This window comes from Sus scrofa, chromosome 4, assembly GCF_054392235.1.
Source record: "Sus scrofa isolate SSC_HxYL_T2T_F1_AM1 chromosome 4, Sscrofa_HxYL_maternal_Yorkshire_Landrace_v2.0, whole genome shotgun sequence".
NCBI lineage: Eukaryota > Metazoa > Chordata > Mammalia > Artiodactyla > Suidae > Sus > Sus scrofa.
Window position 1 is genome coordinate 71,882,117 of NC_139386.1, and position 14,787 is coordinate 71,896,903.

General features: G+C 35.7%; 1 protein-coding gene across 7 annotated transcripts in view; it reads left to right on the top strand.

Annotated features, from left to right (window-relative positions):
* ARFGEF1 (ADP ribosylation factor guanine nucleotide exchange factor 1) overlaps positions 1 to 14,787 on the top strand; it is a 147,712-nt gene that overhangs the window by 73,724 nt on the left and 59,201 nt on the right. For 5 of the 7 annotated variants that reach the window (XR_002343274.2, XR_014843708.1, XM_001928010.8 and 2 more), the window contains 8 exons: positions 4,096 to 4,330; positions 7,482 to 7,581; positions 7,687 to 7,826; positions 7,930 to 8,038; positions 8,704 to 8,905; positions 12,938 to 13,049; positions 13,391 to 13,596; positions 13,828 to 13,912. Coding sequence is in view for 4 of the 7 variants with exons in the window: in XM_001928010.8 (XP_001928045.2) it covers positions 4,096 to 4,330; positions 7,482 to 7,581; positions 7,687 to 7,826; positions 7,930 to 8,038; positions 8,704 to 8,905; positions 12,938 to 13,049; positions 13,391 to 13,596; positions 13,828 to 13,912 (1,189 nt within the window). In the remaining 3 variants the exon portion in view is untranslated. Of the gene's footprint in view, positions 1 to 4,095; positions 4,331 to 5,411; positions 6,677 to 7,481; positions 7,582 to 7,686; positions 7,827 to 7,929; positions 8,039 to 8,703; positions 8,906 to 12,937; positions 13,050 to 13,390; positions 13,597 to 13,827; positions 13,913 to 14,787 lie in introns of those variants that run through there. The other 2 variants (XR_014843709.1, XM_085022220.1) reach the window with 1 other exon arrangement.

Genomic DNA, 14,787 nt, shown 5'->3' on the forward strand with positions numbered 1-14,787 from the left:
ATTTATTAAGGTCTGTAAAATGCTTAAAGATAGTTACTTTCTCCTGTGAGGAGCAGGAAATACTTTAAGATAGAGTCACTTGTCAGATCACCATCAAATACTTTAGTTTAAACTGTAGATAAGTATAGGTGCCATTTTTTAAGTCATAAATTGTCAAATATCTTTCAATTTAAATGATTCTTGTGCAGCTAATTCCTACTTTAGATTGAGTTTGGGAGATATTAGAGAGGCCTGCCCCTCTGATGTTGTAGCATGATGTATTATATAGCATGTCAATTTTAGGAGAACTTTCTGGAGAAAGAAGGCTTAGAGAAGGCTCGAGTGACTTAGAGAAAGGGATATTGAAGTAGGGGGGAATTCATTTAAAAAATTCTAGAGCATTTCAGCTTCTAAGTGTCAACTGAGAAGGAAGACTGCAGACAGTTACTATAAAAACTAAGTTTTGGGAAACCACATTTGTTGTATCTTCTACAGCTTTGTTTTATTTTGTCACATTGTACTGATTTAGTAAGAAACATCTTTTAGGCCTGTAAACCTAAATCACTAAAATCTTTTTAGGCCCAAATCCTGAGAGTCAGAAGTAAAATTTATTGATTCTTCTGTATTTTGAAAATACAAACTCCATAGAAAAAGGATTAAGGTTTTTCAGATTACAGAATAAACTTGATTATATCCTACATACTTTATAAGACTGTATTTTATTTTATCTTTTTGTTTGTTTGTTTGTTTTTTGCCATTTCTTGGGCTGCTCCCACGGCATATGGAGGTTCCCAGGCTAGGGGCCTAATCGGAGCTGTAGCCACCGGCCTATGCCAGAGCCACAGCAATGCTGGATCCGAGCCGCGTCTGAGACCCACACTATGGCAATGCCGGATCCTTAACCCACTGAGCAAGGCCAGGGATCGAACCTGCAACCTCATGGTTCCCAGTCGGATTCGTTAACCACTGCGCCACCATGGGAACTCCAAGACTGTATTTTAAATTTTTTCAATTTCTCATTTTCATTATGGTGGGGAAATGACAGTTTTGACGTCTCATTTTGATTGATGAAAACTTCTTTTTGCTTTTTTGTCTTTTTGCCTTTTCTAGGGCTGTACCTGAAGCATATGGAGTTCCCAGGCTAGGGGTCTAATTGGAGCTGTAGCCACCGGCCTACATCAGAGCCACAGCAACATGGGATCCGGGCCAAGTCTGCGACCTACACCACAGCTCATGGCAACACGGGATCCTTAACCCACTGAGCGAGGCCAGGCACGCAACCTTATGGTTCCTAGTTGGATTCATTAACCACTGCACCACGAAGGGAACTCTGAAAACCTATGTTAAGGAGAAAATAACTTAAGAATTTAGCCTTAGTGCTGAAGGCCATTTTGGCATGATTTTAAGATGTTATTGACTTTTTTTTACATAAAAGACAGTGTTTATTTTTCACAAATTTTCCAGAAAATAGAAAAAAAAGAGGAAAGTCTCCTATTTCATATTAGGAGGTCAACATAATCTTTTTTTTTTTTTTTTTGTCTTTTGTTGTTGTTGTTATTGTTGTTGTTGTTATTGTTGTTATTGTTGCTATTTCTTGGGCCGCTCCTGCGGCATATGGAGGTTCCCAGGCTAGGGGTTGAATCGGAACTGTAGCCACCGGCCTATGCCAGAGCCACAGCCATGCGGGATCCGAGCCGTGTCTGCAACCTACACTACAGCTCACGGCAACGCCAGATCGTTAACCCACTGAGCAAGGGCAGGGACCGAACCCGCAACCTCATGGTTCCTAGTCGGATTCGTTAACCACTGCGCCACGACGGGAACTCCTCAACATAATCTTAATACCAAAACCCTTGGTTCATCAAGAGCATCATCAGAAAGGAAAAACTGTAGGCCAATAGTATTCATAAATATAGATGCAAAAATCTTAAACACAGCAATCAAAATCAAGCAGTGTGGCTGTCTTTGCATATTATTTTTTAACAAAGATGTTGCTGACCTTAAAAGCCTCAGGTACTTAGTTTTCCCACATTAAATATTTAATATTACAAAAGATTAATATGGGGAATAATGTAAATTATCTTCCTCTGTAATGGGCTTAGGTCATATATTAGGAAACTTCTTTTTCCAAAATATGTGGTTTTCTATCTTGAATGATTTTTTTTGCCAAAATTAATGAGCTTTTACGGTTATATAATTTCCTTTTTTGTATTTGCTTTTTTGACCTTGCTAAGATGATGATCCATTTAAGCTTGAATCATGATTTGAAACTGCCCCATGAAAAACTGCAGATCTGTAATTTCCAGCTTCTTTTGCCTATCAGAAGTATAATTTATTGTGTTATAAGACAATCATTTGTTCATTTCTTCACTGAGTAAAATGCCTTATACTTAATGTTTAGATGAGTTCATAAATAAATCCATTAGTTATTTTGAGCACATACAAGCAAGGCATTTTGTTAGATGCTGGGCATACAAAGATAAAACATTTAGTGAAACTCATGTATTAGAGAATGGTAAGCTGCAGGTTTTTAGATACTTCTGGAATTGAGCAAAAAGGGTGTGAGCAAGAGTAGGAAGTAGCAGTAGTGTTTAAGGCTCAGAAGGGCTCAGCATGAAGGGGGGAAGTACATGGCCTACTTTGTATTTTTCTGTAACTATGCAAAATCTTACTTCTTTCTGTTTCTGACTTGATTTATCAAGTCTTTTTGTTGTTGTTGTTGTTGTTGTTCTAATACTGTATTTGCTGCACATATGTATTCTTAAATTCAGAGGCATAGCCATCTTGGAAACATGGCTATCTATATATTAATGAGCCATGATATTACTGGTTCCAGTTTTATTTTAAAAATGCCAGTATTTTTGTGATTTCTGTTTACATAAAATTAAATGTTCCTTGTTAGAGTTTTAGGTCCTTCAATTACTTGACACTTATAACCATAAGATTTTTAGGTAGAAATCAAGAGCAATTAAGTTTACTATATGTTATAAACGTGACCGAGTACTGTTTGGAAGAAATAAAGAACCAACCACTAGAGCATTTAAATATTGCCTGGAATCAGTCTCCTTGGGCTCTTGTGAGTAAGTAAGAAGCCTCTTTAAATAGGGAAAAATTATATTTGTGAAATCTGATAATTAAAATTCTAGATTGTGATCAGAAGCATGACATAGTATATTGATCAGAAAAGTAAAATTTTTAATTTAAGCTGGAGTGTATTTTTCAGCTTTTCAGTGTAAAAGTATTTGGAAAGATGGGTAAGCTATTTAAAGGTATAAGTATTCTAAAATCCTCTTTGTGCTTATTTTTTTTCCCAAAAGAGTTAAATTTTTGTTCCAAAGGAGTGAAAAAGTAAGCTTGAAGCAATGCTTTAACTTGTTAATGCACCAAAACTTTTATTAGTCCTTAGGTTTTTTGAATAGCATATCTAGGAAAAAAAAATACATTGAAACCTATTTATACTAAATATATCCCTTAATCTAAGTTCATGATGCTTCCTCTAAAAAGTGAAATATACTTGTAGAAGAATGGAATGAAGCATAAATCTTTAATTTTTTTTCTTGTCCAGAGGAACAGTAAGTTGATGTTAAACATGTGTAAATGATTGTTTTCCCATTTTAAAAGCTTGTGAGGATTTTCCATTGTGGCTTAGCAGAAGCCAACCAACTAGTATCCATGAGGATGTAGTTTGAATCCTGGCCTCGCTCAGTGGATCAGGGATTTGGCATTGCTGTGAGCTGTGGTGTAGGTCACAGACGCAGCTTGGGTCCCACATTGCTGTGGCTGTGGTGTAGCCTGGCAGTTGAGTTATAGCTGTGATTTGACCCCTAGCGGGGAACTTCCATATGCCTCGGGTGCGGTCCTAAAAAGAAAAAAAAAAAGAAAAGAAAAATAATGGTTTGGGAAATTATGAGGTAGAAGAGAACATCAATGGAACTACCTAGTATTAGTGGCTAAGCCTATTCATGTACTATACTTCTTTTATGTTGTAGAGCTTTATGTTCTTCTGCATGTAAAGGATTGTGAAATTATGTGGTACAGGAATTATCTTTGGATCAACTTGTTATTACCATAATGCTAAACTTGTCCTCATACTTTGCCATCTTTTTTGTATTTTAGGTCTCATGAATTACGATCCAAGATTCTTTCGTTGCAGTTACTTCTATCCATTCTGCAGAATGCCGGACCTATTTTCAGGACAAATGAGATGTTTATTAATGCAATTAAGCAGTATCTGTGTGTTGCACTCTCAAAAAATGGAGTTTCATCTGTTCCAGAGGTTTTTGAGCTTTCTCTTTCCATATTTCTTACTTTGTTGTCAAACTTCAAGACGCATCTGAAGATGCAGATTGAGGTATGTTTTGCATATAGGCATTATTGGATTTTTCCGTTGTTTCATGTTAAACCATGTTATTAATACACTGGAAAGTTTTTCAGAATGTGAAATAGTATTTGTGTATTTCATGTAACATGTGCTTACAGAGTACTGAGTGGTAGATAAGTACTAAGAATGCATAATCAAATTAAGACCTAGGTCCTGCCTTCAAGGAATTTATAGTAATGGAATGATTTTAATTGTCTTGAATTAAATCGGTCTTCACAGTTACTTTAATATTGTATATATGGTATGTAATAGTGAATTTGGTTATCTTAAGAAATACAGGGTTTTGAACCATTTAAGATTTGGGGTTTTAAAGAGGTGATGGAGAGAGGAGTTACCTTTGGGGGGTACTTTTTTTTTTTCCCCAGTGTACCTCTCATGTTCCTCAAGTTTTCTCTTAACATCTTTGGAAATAGGATAACAGTTATATTGTTCTAAAAAATTTCCAGAGACTTAGCAAAATGATTAGGAAATTTCCCAACCATATATGCACATATTATACCAATTCATCATCTTTTGTTTTTACCTTCAGATAATTCAATATTTAAAAACAGTTCTTTGTGTTTTACTGATTTAATGGATTTTTTCCCCCAGCTTGTCTTTTGTTAAAATACTGTTTTGGTTGGAACATTGTATATTTTAGAAATATTCACTTTTATTTTAGTGAACTTTCACCTTCATATGTTTGATATGATATGCAGGTTACATTTTAACTTTAATTTTTATGTTTAGTCCTAACTCAAGGCTGATAATTCCTTAGCTCACATAAGGGGTAAATTACTACTTTCCTGGAATTTTGATATTATCCTTTATTATACCTGTTCTATAGTATCTATTAAAATTCATGTAGAACTAATGTTATGGGAATGAGACAGAGTAAAGCCTTGGTATTTTAAGTGAAAAGTTTTAAAATTTGGGTCATGTTTTTGGAGAGGAAACAATTTCTGGTGCATATATGTTGTCAATTTTTAATTTTGCCATATGTCTGTTAAAATAATGCAAGGCAAAACTAGAAAGTTACTATTTTTAGATAATTTTTTCTTGTTATCTTTAGGAACTACAAATAAAAGACTTTAAAAACAGCTTTTGGAACTTTTTCTTGTGTAACAAGCCAAAAGTGTTTCACTCTCCATTGTCCCTTATGGAGAGATTATGAGGATAAAACAAGATAAGTATAGATATGCTTTTGAAAGTACTGAACACATTCAGATGCAAGATGAGCTGTGTTCCACTTGGAGAAAACCCAATATACGAATAGCTAAATTTGCAAAAATAAAATTGAGAGTGTTGTTACATGAAGATTTATTTTATGAGAATATTCACTTGAGAGTTTTTATGCTGTGGTTTTTTGTTGAATATTAACATATTTCAGAAAATACAGTTTATACAGTTTTTCAAAAGAATATTACGTGAAGACAGAGTGCTTGTGGTGGAACTGTCATTCTACATGCATTACACTCTAAGTGTTCTCTAAATCTGTAAAAAGTTTTTTTTTTTTCTAGAGCTCCTATTGATAGGCCCAGTGTATTAAATTACCGTGATTGGCTTTTGCTTATTAGCGCAGTTTGATAACCATTAGACAGTATCTGAAGTCCCCCCCTCTTCTTTTTCCAAATTTGTGTTTTTTATTTATTCCATAAATCAGAGACTTTCAGTCTTTTGATCCATGGTACATTAGAGTTTCTGATCTTTTCATGGTACACTTCAGAAGAAATACCTAACAATTCTATATACTAAGCATTTAGGTCCAAACAAACAACAAGTATTTTTCTTAACAACGAAGTCTCCATTTGCTTGGGGGTCAGTGGTAGAGAGCACACATTCAAGTCAAAGCAGAAGTCCTTTTATTTTGTTCTTAAATAGTCAGCAGTTACTGACTACTGAAATGTATGAGCCTAAAGGACACTCTACAACTTCTCAGGCCTTGAAATCAAATTGGACACTACCACCCTCATTCCTAAATTGATTTTCATGTAGGACCTGTTGCTTATCATAGCAACCACTAAAACCTAGGTTTGTAGAAATAATGATGTCATTGAAAGGCATGTAGTGTGATTAATTGATGTTGAAACTGAACAGTCTTTTGAAGTATCCAACAGATGTATTTCCCTCTGAATTTTCCCTCAGAAATTCTCATGGCATCCCCCTGAGTTTGCTGTACCATTCTGGGGTGCCTTGGTGCAGCGTTTGGGAACTGTGGCCATAAATATGTACTGAATGCCTACTGTATGCCATGCATTGTAGACACGGTGCTTAACAAGAAGGACCTTGTCTCCATCCTCTTAGAGCTTACAGTCTTACAGGAAATACTGACATTAGGCAAGTAAGAGAAATGTGTTGAATTTTACGAAAGAAAAGCATATTACAAGGGTACCTCACCCATTTTGGGGGTAAATAGTCTTAAATTATGAATAAAAGTTTTTTGGATCCATAGTACATACATGTTCCATAAGTGTTCTAATGTTTTAAGTTTTCCACTCATCCCTTAAGTTACCATCACTTTTCCAAAATAAATTTGAATCTGAAAATTTTTAGCTCTTAAATTGAAATTTATTTAATTAGGTTGGGTAATTCTTTGTGCTCAACATTACTTGGTGTAGTTTGTAGTTTTTGGACAATAGAAGTATGCACTTGTGTGAGTAATTATAAAAGTATAACAGTATATGAGAATTAGATCCCTTTTATTGTGTAGATTCCAGCATCAATTACTTTTAAATCTAGGAACACTTAGGCGTGCCCAGTACTATAATGTCTGAAAAATACAAATGATGAACAGAATATAGTTTATTCTCTGTGGGGGATTAATACATGAAATAGGAGTTAATTAGTTTTGCAAATGTTTTTGAGAAATAATCTCCCAGAAGAACTCCAAATTTTTTGCAGATTCTTTTGTAGTGGCTGTGTGATAACAGAACTACAATGTGAAGTGCATTTCTTTTACTGGAAGGGCCAGTGTAAGTGACCCACCCAATTTAAGTCCTGACATTTTAGAAATGAACTCAAAAGGAATTGAACTGTAGGACATTGAGTTCTGATTTTTGCTCTACAGCATTGGGATATTTAAAAAGTGATCACATACATGAATTAAAAACAGTATTTTAAACAGGAGTTTTTCTAATCACAGGTGTTCTTTAAAGAAATTTTCCTATACATTTTGGAAACTTCTACCAGCTCATTTGACCACAAATGGATGGTTATTCAGACATTGACAAGAATTTGTGCAGGTATTTAAAAGTATCCTTCTTTATTATCTTATTATGAGATAATTAAAAGGCCAAGTATTTTCATATAACTAGGTGGCTTTTGTTAAAATTAACCTGTTGTTACAGATGCTCAGAGTGTGGTGGATATTTATGTAAACTATGATTGTGACCTAAATGCAGCAAACATATTTGAAAGATTAGTAAATGATCTATCAAAAATTGCACAAGGACGAGGCAGTCAAGAACTTGGTATGAGTAATATTCAGGTAAGAACTTTAAGAACATTTTCAGCTTTGAACTTTGCCAGGGAAGAGCTATGTGTTTTCCTTAAAAGATTTTTAAAAATTCTTTTCATGAATTATTTTGTAGGAACTGAGCCTGAGGAAGAAAGGTTTAGAATGCTTAGTGTCAATTTTGAAGTGTATGGTTGAATGGAGTAAGGATCAGTATGTGAATCCCAACTCTCAGACAACTCTTGGTAAGGTGACATTTGAGTATAATCTTTGTCATTTATGTAAATGACACTTGGGAGCATAGTTGCAGATGCTGTTAAGCCAGTTTCATGACATCTTTATTCATTTAGCTGATGAGGAAGCATTCTCTGAGGTAAATATGAACTTAAAGTTATGAGTTTCCAAACTTTGTTACCTGAACTTTTTTCTTTCTAAATTTTCCTAGAACTATTCTATTTAGAATATTATAGTAAAGTAAAGCATGTTTATGTAACTTTGTTAATGGATAATTATAGAAGAAACATATAAAAGCCAAAAAGTTTTAAGAAGATTGACACATTCCTCTATGTTTGACATTTACCCTTACTCAGAGAAAAATGCGTAGCTGCAGGGCTACCCTGGTGTTATCTTAGTCAAGAGTCCTTTGAGAGAAAACTTTTCCTTGTTGAGCTGAGAGCAGAAACCCAGTGGATACTCAGCACTGCAGCTGCAAAAAGAATTCCTAATGGTGCACATTGTACACATACTAATTACAGTGTATTTTCATGTCAAAGTAAATATTATCTGTTATGGCACCTAATACATTATTTGTATTAAGTGGATAGCTAAGCAACATGGAAATATCTTGCTTTATTTGTGAATTTTTTTCCTTTGATAGAATAATTTATTGAATCTGGTTTTCTGCTTACAGGTCAGGAAAAACCCTCAGAGCAAGAGACGAGTGAAATAAAACACCCTGAAACAATAAACAGATATGGAAGTTTAAATTCCTTGGAATCAACATCGTCATCAGGAATAGGCAGCTATAGTACACAAATGTCTGGCACTGATAATCCAGAACAATTTGAAGTCCTTAAGCAGCAAAAAGAAATCATAGAACAAGGAATAGATTTGTGAGTGTCCAATTTGAAGGGGAAATGTTATCAAATATCCCTCTGCCAGTCCTTTGCTACCCTTGTCCTGGGTTTCTCTCCATCTTCAAATTATTTTTATTCCTTTCTTATATACCACCCTTGAGGGAATAAAGTGAGGCCTAGTCTCCCAGACCCAAGAGTTGTGATTCTTTATTCAGCAACCCTTGTTCATTGCATTCTAGCCCAAACAGACCCTTGTAACATGTATTAATTTTGCACCGTATTTTGTGTGCTGTTGATGAACATCATCGATGCAGTTTTACATTGTTCATTTAATTCAGTTATAAAATTTCCCATTATATTTCCTAAGCAGGAAAAATTTAAAGTATGGAAGTTTAATTTAAAGTCGGAAAAATTTAAAGTATGGAAGTTTTTAAACTGTGGAACTTCTGCTCGTATTGCTCCTTTGTAGGTTTTATATCTTCTTCACTTCAGTTGTAAATGTGCTACTCTTACTGATTTATTGTTATTGACTGCATTTTTATATGTCAGTAAGGTGATAACCTCCTTTTCCAACTTGGCTATTCTACCAGACCCTGATCTTGGGAAAGCAGTTTTCCCCTAAGCTGTGTGTTCTCAGGCTGCTCCTGGACTGTTTCTTGTCTCAGTGGTACCATACTGTTTTCTTTCCTCTTATTGCCTGGCTCTTCCTTCAGAGAGATGCTATAAGGAAAACTGAATTTAACTGGCCTTTCTCCATGAACCTAAACTGTTAAAAAAAAAATTCCTTTGTATGTTTACTTGGCTTGCTACTGCTGTAAAGCATTTCTTCCAGAATCCTAAGCATTGGGCTCTTGGTGAATGTTCAAGTGCCCTTTTATCAGTGATAATAATGAAGAAGAAAAGTTGACAAAAAGTACACATATTCTTTGTCATAAAATTATAAAATCTCAAAAATTGCCTAAAGAAATAGCCATCAATACTTCATTTATTCTAACTTGCCAGTCAATATTTATTGAGGTCCCATCTGTTCTAGACATCATGCAAAGTCCTGGGAAAACCAGATGAATGAAATTAGTTTCTTGGGGCTCAAGGTCTAGTATGTATAAACATATTCGTATTGAAATTTTGCTGGTCACTCAGCAAACTCATACTTGGTCCTTGGGATTGTGTGCCAAGAACCATTAAGGTCCTTGTCCTTATATTAAGATTATAGTTTAAGTATGGGCACAAAATATTTTTTAATAGTACTGTGTGACATCCCTAACGGAGTATTATACAGCATGCTGCTGAGGTAGGACAGCCCTCTCTGAAGAGCTTAGGAGTGACAGGGAGCCCTGACAGGCCTTCAGACAGCTGTCACCACAGTCTCCAGGGCTTCTCTCAGCCTCTGGGCTTGATTTCTGCTTCACACTTTGAGGAGAGTGCTTTCCTATGGCTGTGCTCCCAGTATACTCTGCCCTGACTGTTCCTCTCATGCCACCACTCTGTCCTGTCCCTCCTATCCCCAGACCACGTCATCTCAGTCTTGTTATGGGCTCTTTATCCTAGGCACACATCGGAACATTGCCAGGGTCTGCCCTCCACCCTTTGCTTACTTTTTAGCTTCTAGATGAACATACTCTTTCTCATGACTTCAGCTGCTATATGCCAACATCTCACAACTCCCAAGTGTTACTTTTAACATAAAAACTCGACTAAAGTCCAGACTCATCTGCGATTGGTTGTTGAACATCTCCCCTGGACATTGCATAGCTTCTCACACTCAACATGTCCATAACCAAATTTATCAGTTTCCATAATCAGCTCCCCAATACTGCCAAAAACAGAGGACAAACAGAAAACCCTGTGGTTTCTGTATTTTCTACTTAGGCTGGTAACTTCAGCACCCTACTAAGATTATGTGTTAGAATCCTGGAAATTACCTTAGATTTCTCTATTGGGTCTTATTTTTCCTAAATCCAAATGATTCTACTTACTAAATAGCTCTGCAGTTTATTCTCTTATCTCCCCTAGCTGCTGTTTTAAGTCACATCACTGTTTTGTGTCTTGATGAGGATGATCTTTTAATTGGCTTCCTTTCTTTAGTCTTACTTATTCTCTAGTCTTAGACTTAGCTAGAGTAAGCTTTCTTGAATGAAAATGTGCTGCTTTTTCTCCCTCTCTTGCTTTTGGAGACTAAAGCCACAGCTTCTTATAGTTGCATATAATTCCCTTCATGATTTAAATCTCCTGGACTCCAAGCTACATCATCTGCCACTTCTTTATCTCACCTCATTTTTCCAGCAGTGCAGAGCTATTTATTATAACAGCATGCTGTTTTATGCTTTCGTGTATTAGTGTGACCTCTTCCTCTTTGTCTGGGATGTTTTCCCTTACTGTTTAAAATCAATCCTCAAAGCTCAGTTCCGAAGTTACCTTCAAGGAAATGCAGCCAGATCATCTCTGTTAATTAGTCATTTCCTATGCTGTGCTGTCTTTTCACCTTGTGTGGATACCTTATTTGTTGAGTTTTTACTATTATAATTTTTAAAAATCATATTTATTTTTCCAGAGTGAGAGCTTCTAGAGAGCAGAAATTGTGCTTGTCTCAGTGAAAATGGTTGATTTTAATTTATGTACATGGCAGTGGTTTAATTGGGCCTTGACAGGAAAATCATTAGGAGGACACAGCAGAGAAGGACATATCAAAGAATGGCGTGGGCAGCAGCACAGAGGAAAGGTCCTTTGAGGGCTATAGTTCAGCGTGGCAGGGGTGGGGTGGGGAGGCGGGTAGTAGCAGGAGGTGAGATGAGAGCATTGAGTTGGACCCAGATTACAGAGGCCTTATTCTCCATGTGAAGGAGGTTTTGTCTTGTTCTTGGCATTGGCACACTATTGAAGGATTTTAAGCGGAGCAACAGCAGCACCAGATTTCTGTTTTGGAAAGGTGACTTTGCCAGCTGCCTGAAGGATGGATTGGAATGTGAGCAAAACAAGAGATAGGGAGACCAATTAAGAACTCTTGCAGCACCCTGGTGACAGGTGATGAGGTATTGGAGTAAATATTGGAACAATAAAAGTAGAAAGTAAATGACTTAGGAACAAAGAGGCGACTTTTGAATTGGATCTTAAAGCATGAAGGAGAAATCCCCAGTGAGCAGAGAAGGTAAAGGACATGTAGGGGAGATAGACTGCACATGCTTTGTGTTTAAGGAATGAGGGAGGATGTGTGGGAGTAGATGAGAGAGGGGATGAGAGAAACAAGTTATGTTGAGAAAGGTTTGTATGTCAGTCTAATCAGTGTGGACTTTATTTTGAAAACACTGGCTATCTAAATATTTTTTATAAAGGAAATAATGCCGTCAGATTGTGATTAAACAGTCACCAAAATTCAGGTTCTGTATTTTATTTATTTTTTTATTTTTATTTTTTGGTCTTTTTAGGGCCACACCCGAAGTATTTGGAGGTTCCACACTCTAAGTATTTGGAGGCTAGAGGTCGAATTGGAACTGTAGCCACTGGCCCACACCACAGCCACAGCAATGCCAGATCCAAGCTGTGTCTGTGACCTACACCACCACTCATGGCAACGCCGGATTCTTAACCCACTGAGCAAGGCCAGGGATCGAACCTGAGTTCTCACGAATACTAGTCAGATTTGTTTCCACTGAGCCATGACGGGAACTCCAGGTTCTGTATTTTAAAAGTAGTCTTAGAATTAACCAGTGGTTGTAAGGAGAATGAGGCAAGATTACTTGAGGACTAAGGAGAATATGTATATTACAAGTAGGAGATATTTAGTATTTATATCCTTATTCAGTTCATCTACTATGTGACATTATCTCACAGTCTGTGAAATGGTACATATCAGTGATAAAGATCGCCTTCCACCAAGAGCCTTTCCTAAGAAGAAAAAAATAAACTTTGCGTAATGTAGTATTTTTTGTATATTCATGCATTGATTATTTTAAGTAAATTCCTGTTTTGTAAATGCCATTAGAAAGTTAGTTTACTGCAGTTTAAGATCTTTTCAGGGAATACACGTGTTTGTCTGTTTCTAATGTTTCTTTTAACTTTAATGTCATCTAGATTTACTAAGAAACCAAAGAGAGGAATACAGTATCTCCAAGAACAAGGGATGCTTGGCACTACACCTGAAGATATTGCCCAGTTCTTACATCAGGAGGAAAGATTAGACTCTGTAAGAATACCATGTTATTTCATTCTGACCATTTCTATAAAATTCCTTTTTAAGTTAATAATAGTGTATATTACCCCTTTAAAATGCCCTCCTGATTATGTAAAAATAACCTAGCTGTTCTTAATTTTGTCTTTTAATTTTTCTGAACAAGAATATCTTATTTTTCTTTTTTAATAAACGCATTTAGTATGTTTAACTTTTAGCTTCATGTTTGAAATAGTTAATGCTATAGTTAAAAATCTGTGGATCTCATGAATGTCTCTGCTTTAAAAATATAAAAATGGTTTTGCGGGAAATGTAACATTCCATTAGGATGCCAATTTCTATCTTTTGTTCTTTAGACTCAAGTGGGTGAATTCCTGGGAGATAATGATAAATTTAACAAAGAAGTCATGTATGCATATGTGGACCAACATGACTTTTCAGGAAAGGATTTCGTTTCAGCCCTTCGTATGTTTCTGGAAGGATTCCGTCTTCCAGGGGAAGCTCAGAAAATTGATCGATTGATGGAAAAATTTGCTGCAAGATACCTAGAATGCAACCAAGGGTAAGCAAAATTCAAGGGCTTACTGGCTGCTGACCCTCTTCTGGGAATTCCCCTGCCTGAGGGAACTTAGATTCTCTTCCTTAGGGAAGTGATGAGACAGTTTGATAAGAAATTGTAATATGATAGAATGTAATTCCTGAAAGAGAAATTAAAAGAGATATGGGGTTTGAGGTGTTATTTAAGTAACTGTAAATAGTAGAAGTTTATAACATGATGCATTTATTTTTCCAGACAAACCCTTTTTGCTAGTGCAGACACTGCTTATGTTTTGGCATATTCAATTATCATGCTGACCACTGATCTTCACAGTCCACAGGTATGTTTTCTTCAAGCCAGTTTTACAATAAAAAGTAAGTGATAGCTGAAATTTTAATCCTAACTTACTTAAAACAATTACCAAACCAGTGTATGTAATTTGGTATGGCGTACATTTTACAAATGCAATTTCTGGTAGTAGTTCTAATTAGACTTCTAAATATCTGTAAAGTCTGTATTTGTCTTTCTCATGACTGACGCTCTATAAAGTTTAAGATAAATTTTAATCTTCTACCCAGTGCCGATTACAACATGGGAAAACATTATATATGTATATAAACCATCTTTTTAAAAACATTTCAAGTAGTAGAGTGTTTAGTATAGTGGGGCCTTGATGTTCTCATCCCCCAGCTCCCAGTCTTATTCCATTTATATCCCTTTTCTCCCCCCAGATCATTTTGGAGCAGATCTCAGGTATCTTATCATTTCATCTGCATTTATTTCAGTATCTATATCTGAAAGAGGAATACTGTATTTAAACATAACCATGACACCATTACACCTATAAACCACAATTTAAAAATATCAGCTATCCAGGAAGTGTTTAAATTTGATCTGCTTCATAAAATTCATAAGTGATGTTAAGGAACTATCACTTGATTTCTGCTGCCTGCTAGCAAAAATGTTATTTTTAACCTTTTAGGTATTTTATGCTTAGTTTCCAAAAACTTGAGGGAAATTATAAACAACCTATCTGTAGGAATTTCTTAATATTTCTTAGGGATAGGCGTCTAATGATATCTTAGGATGAGAAATACACTATATACTTATTACTAATCTGAGATGTACTGGAAAAATTATAAAGTTTGAGATTAGGAGTTCCTGTCGTGGCTCAGTGGAAATGAATCTGACTAGTATCCACAAGGACAAAGGTTT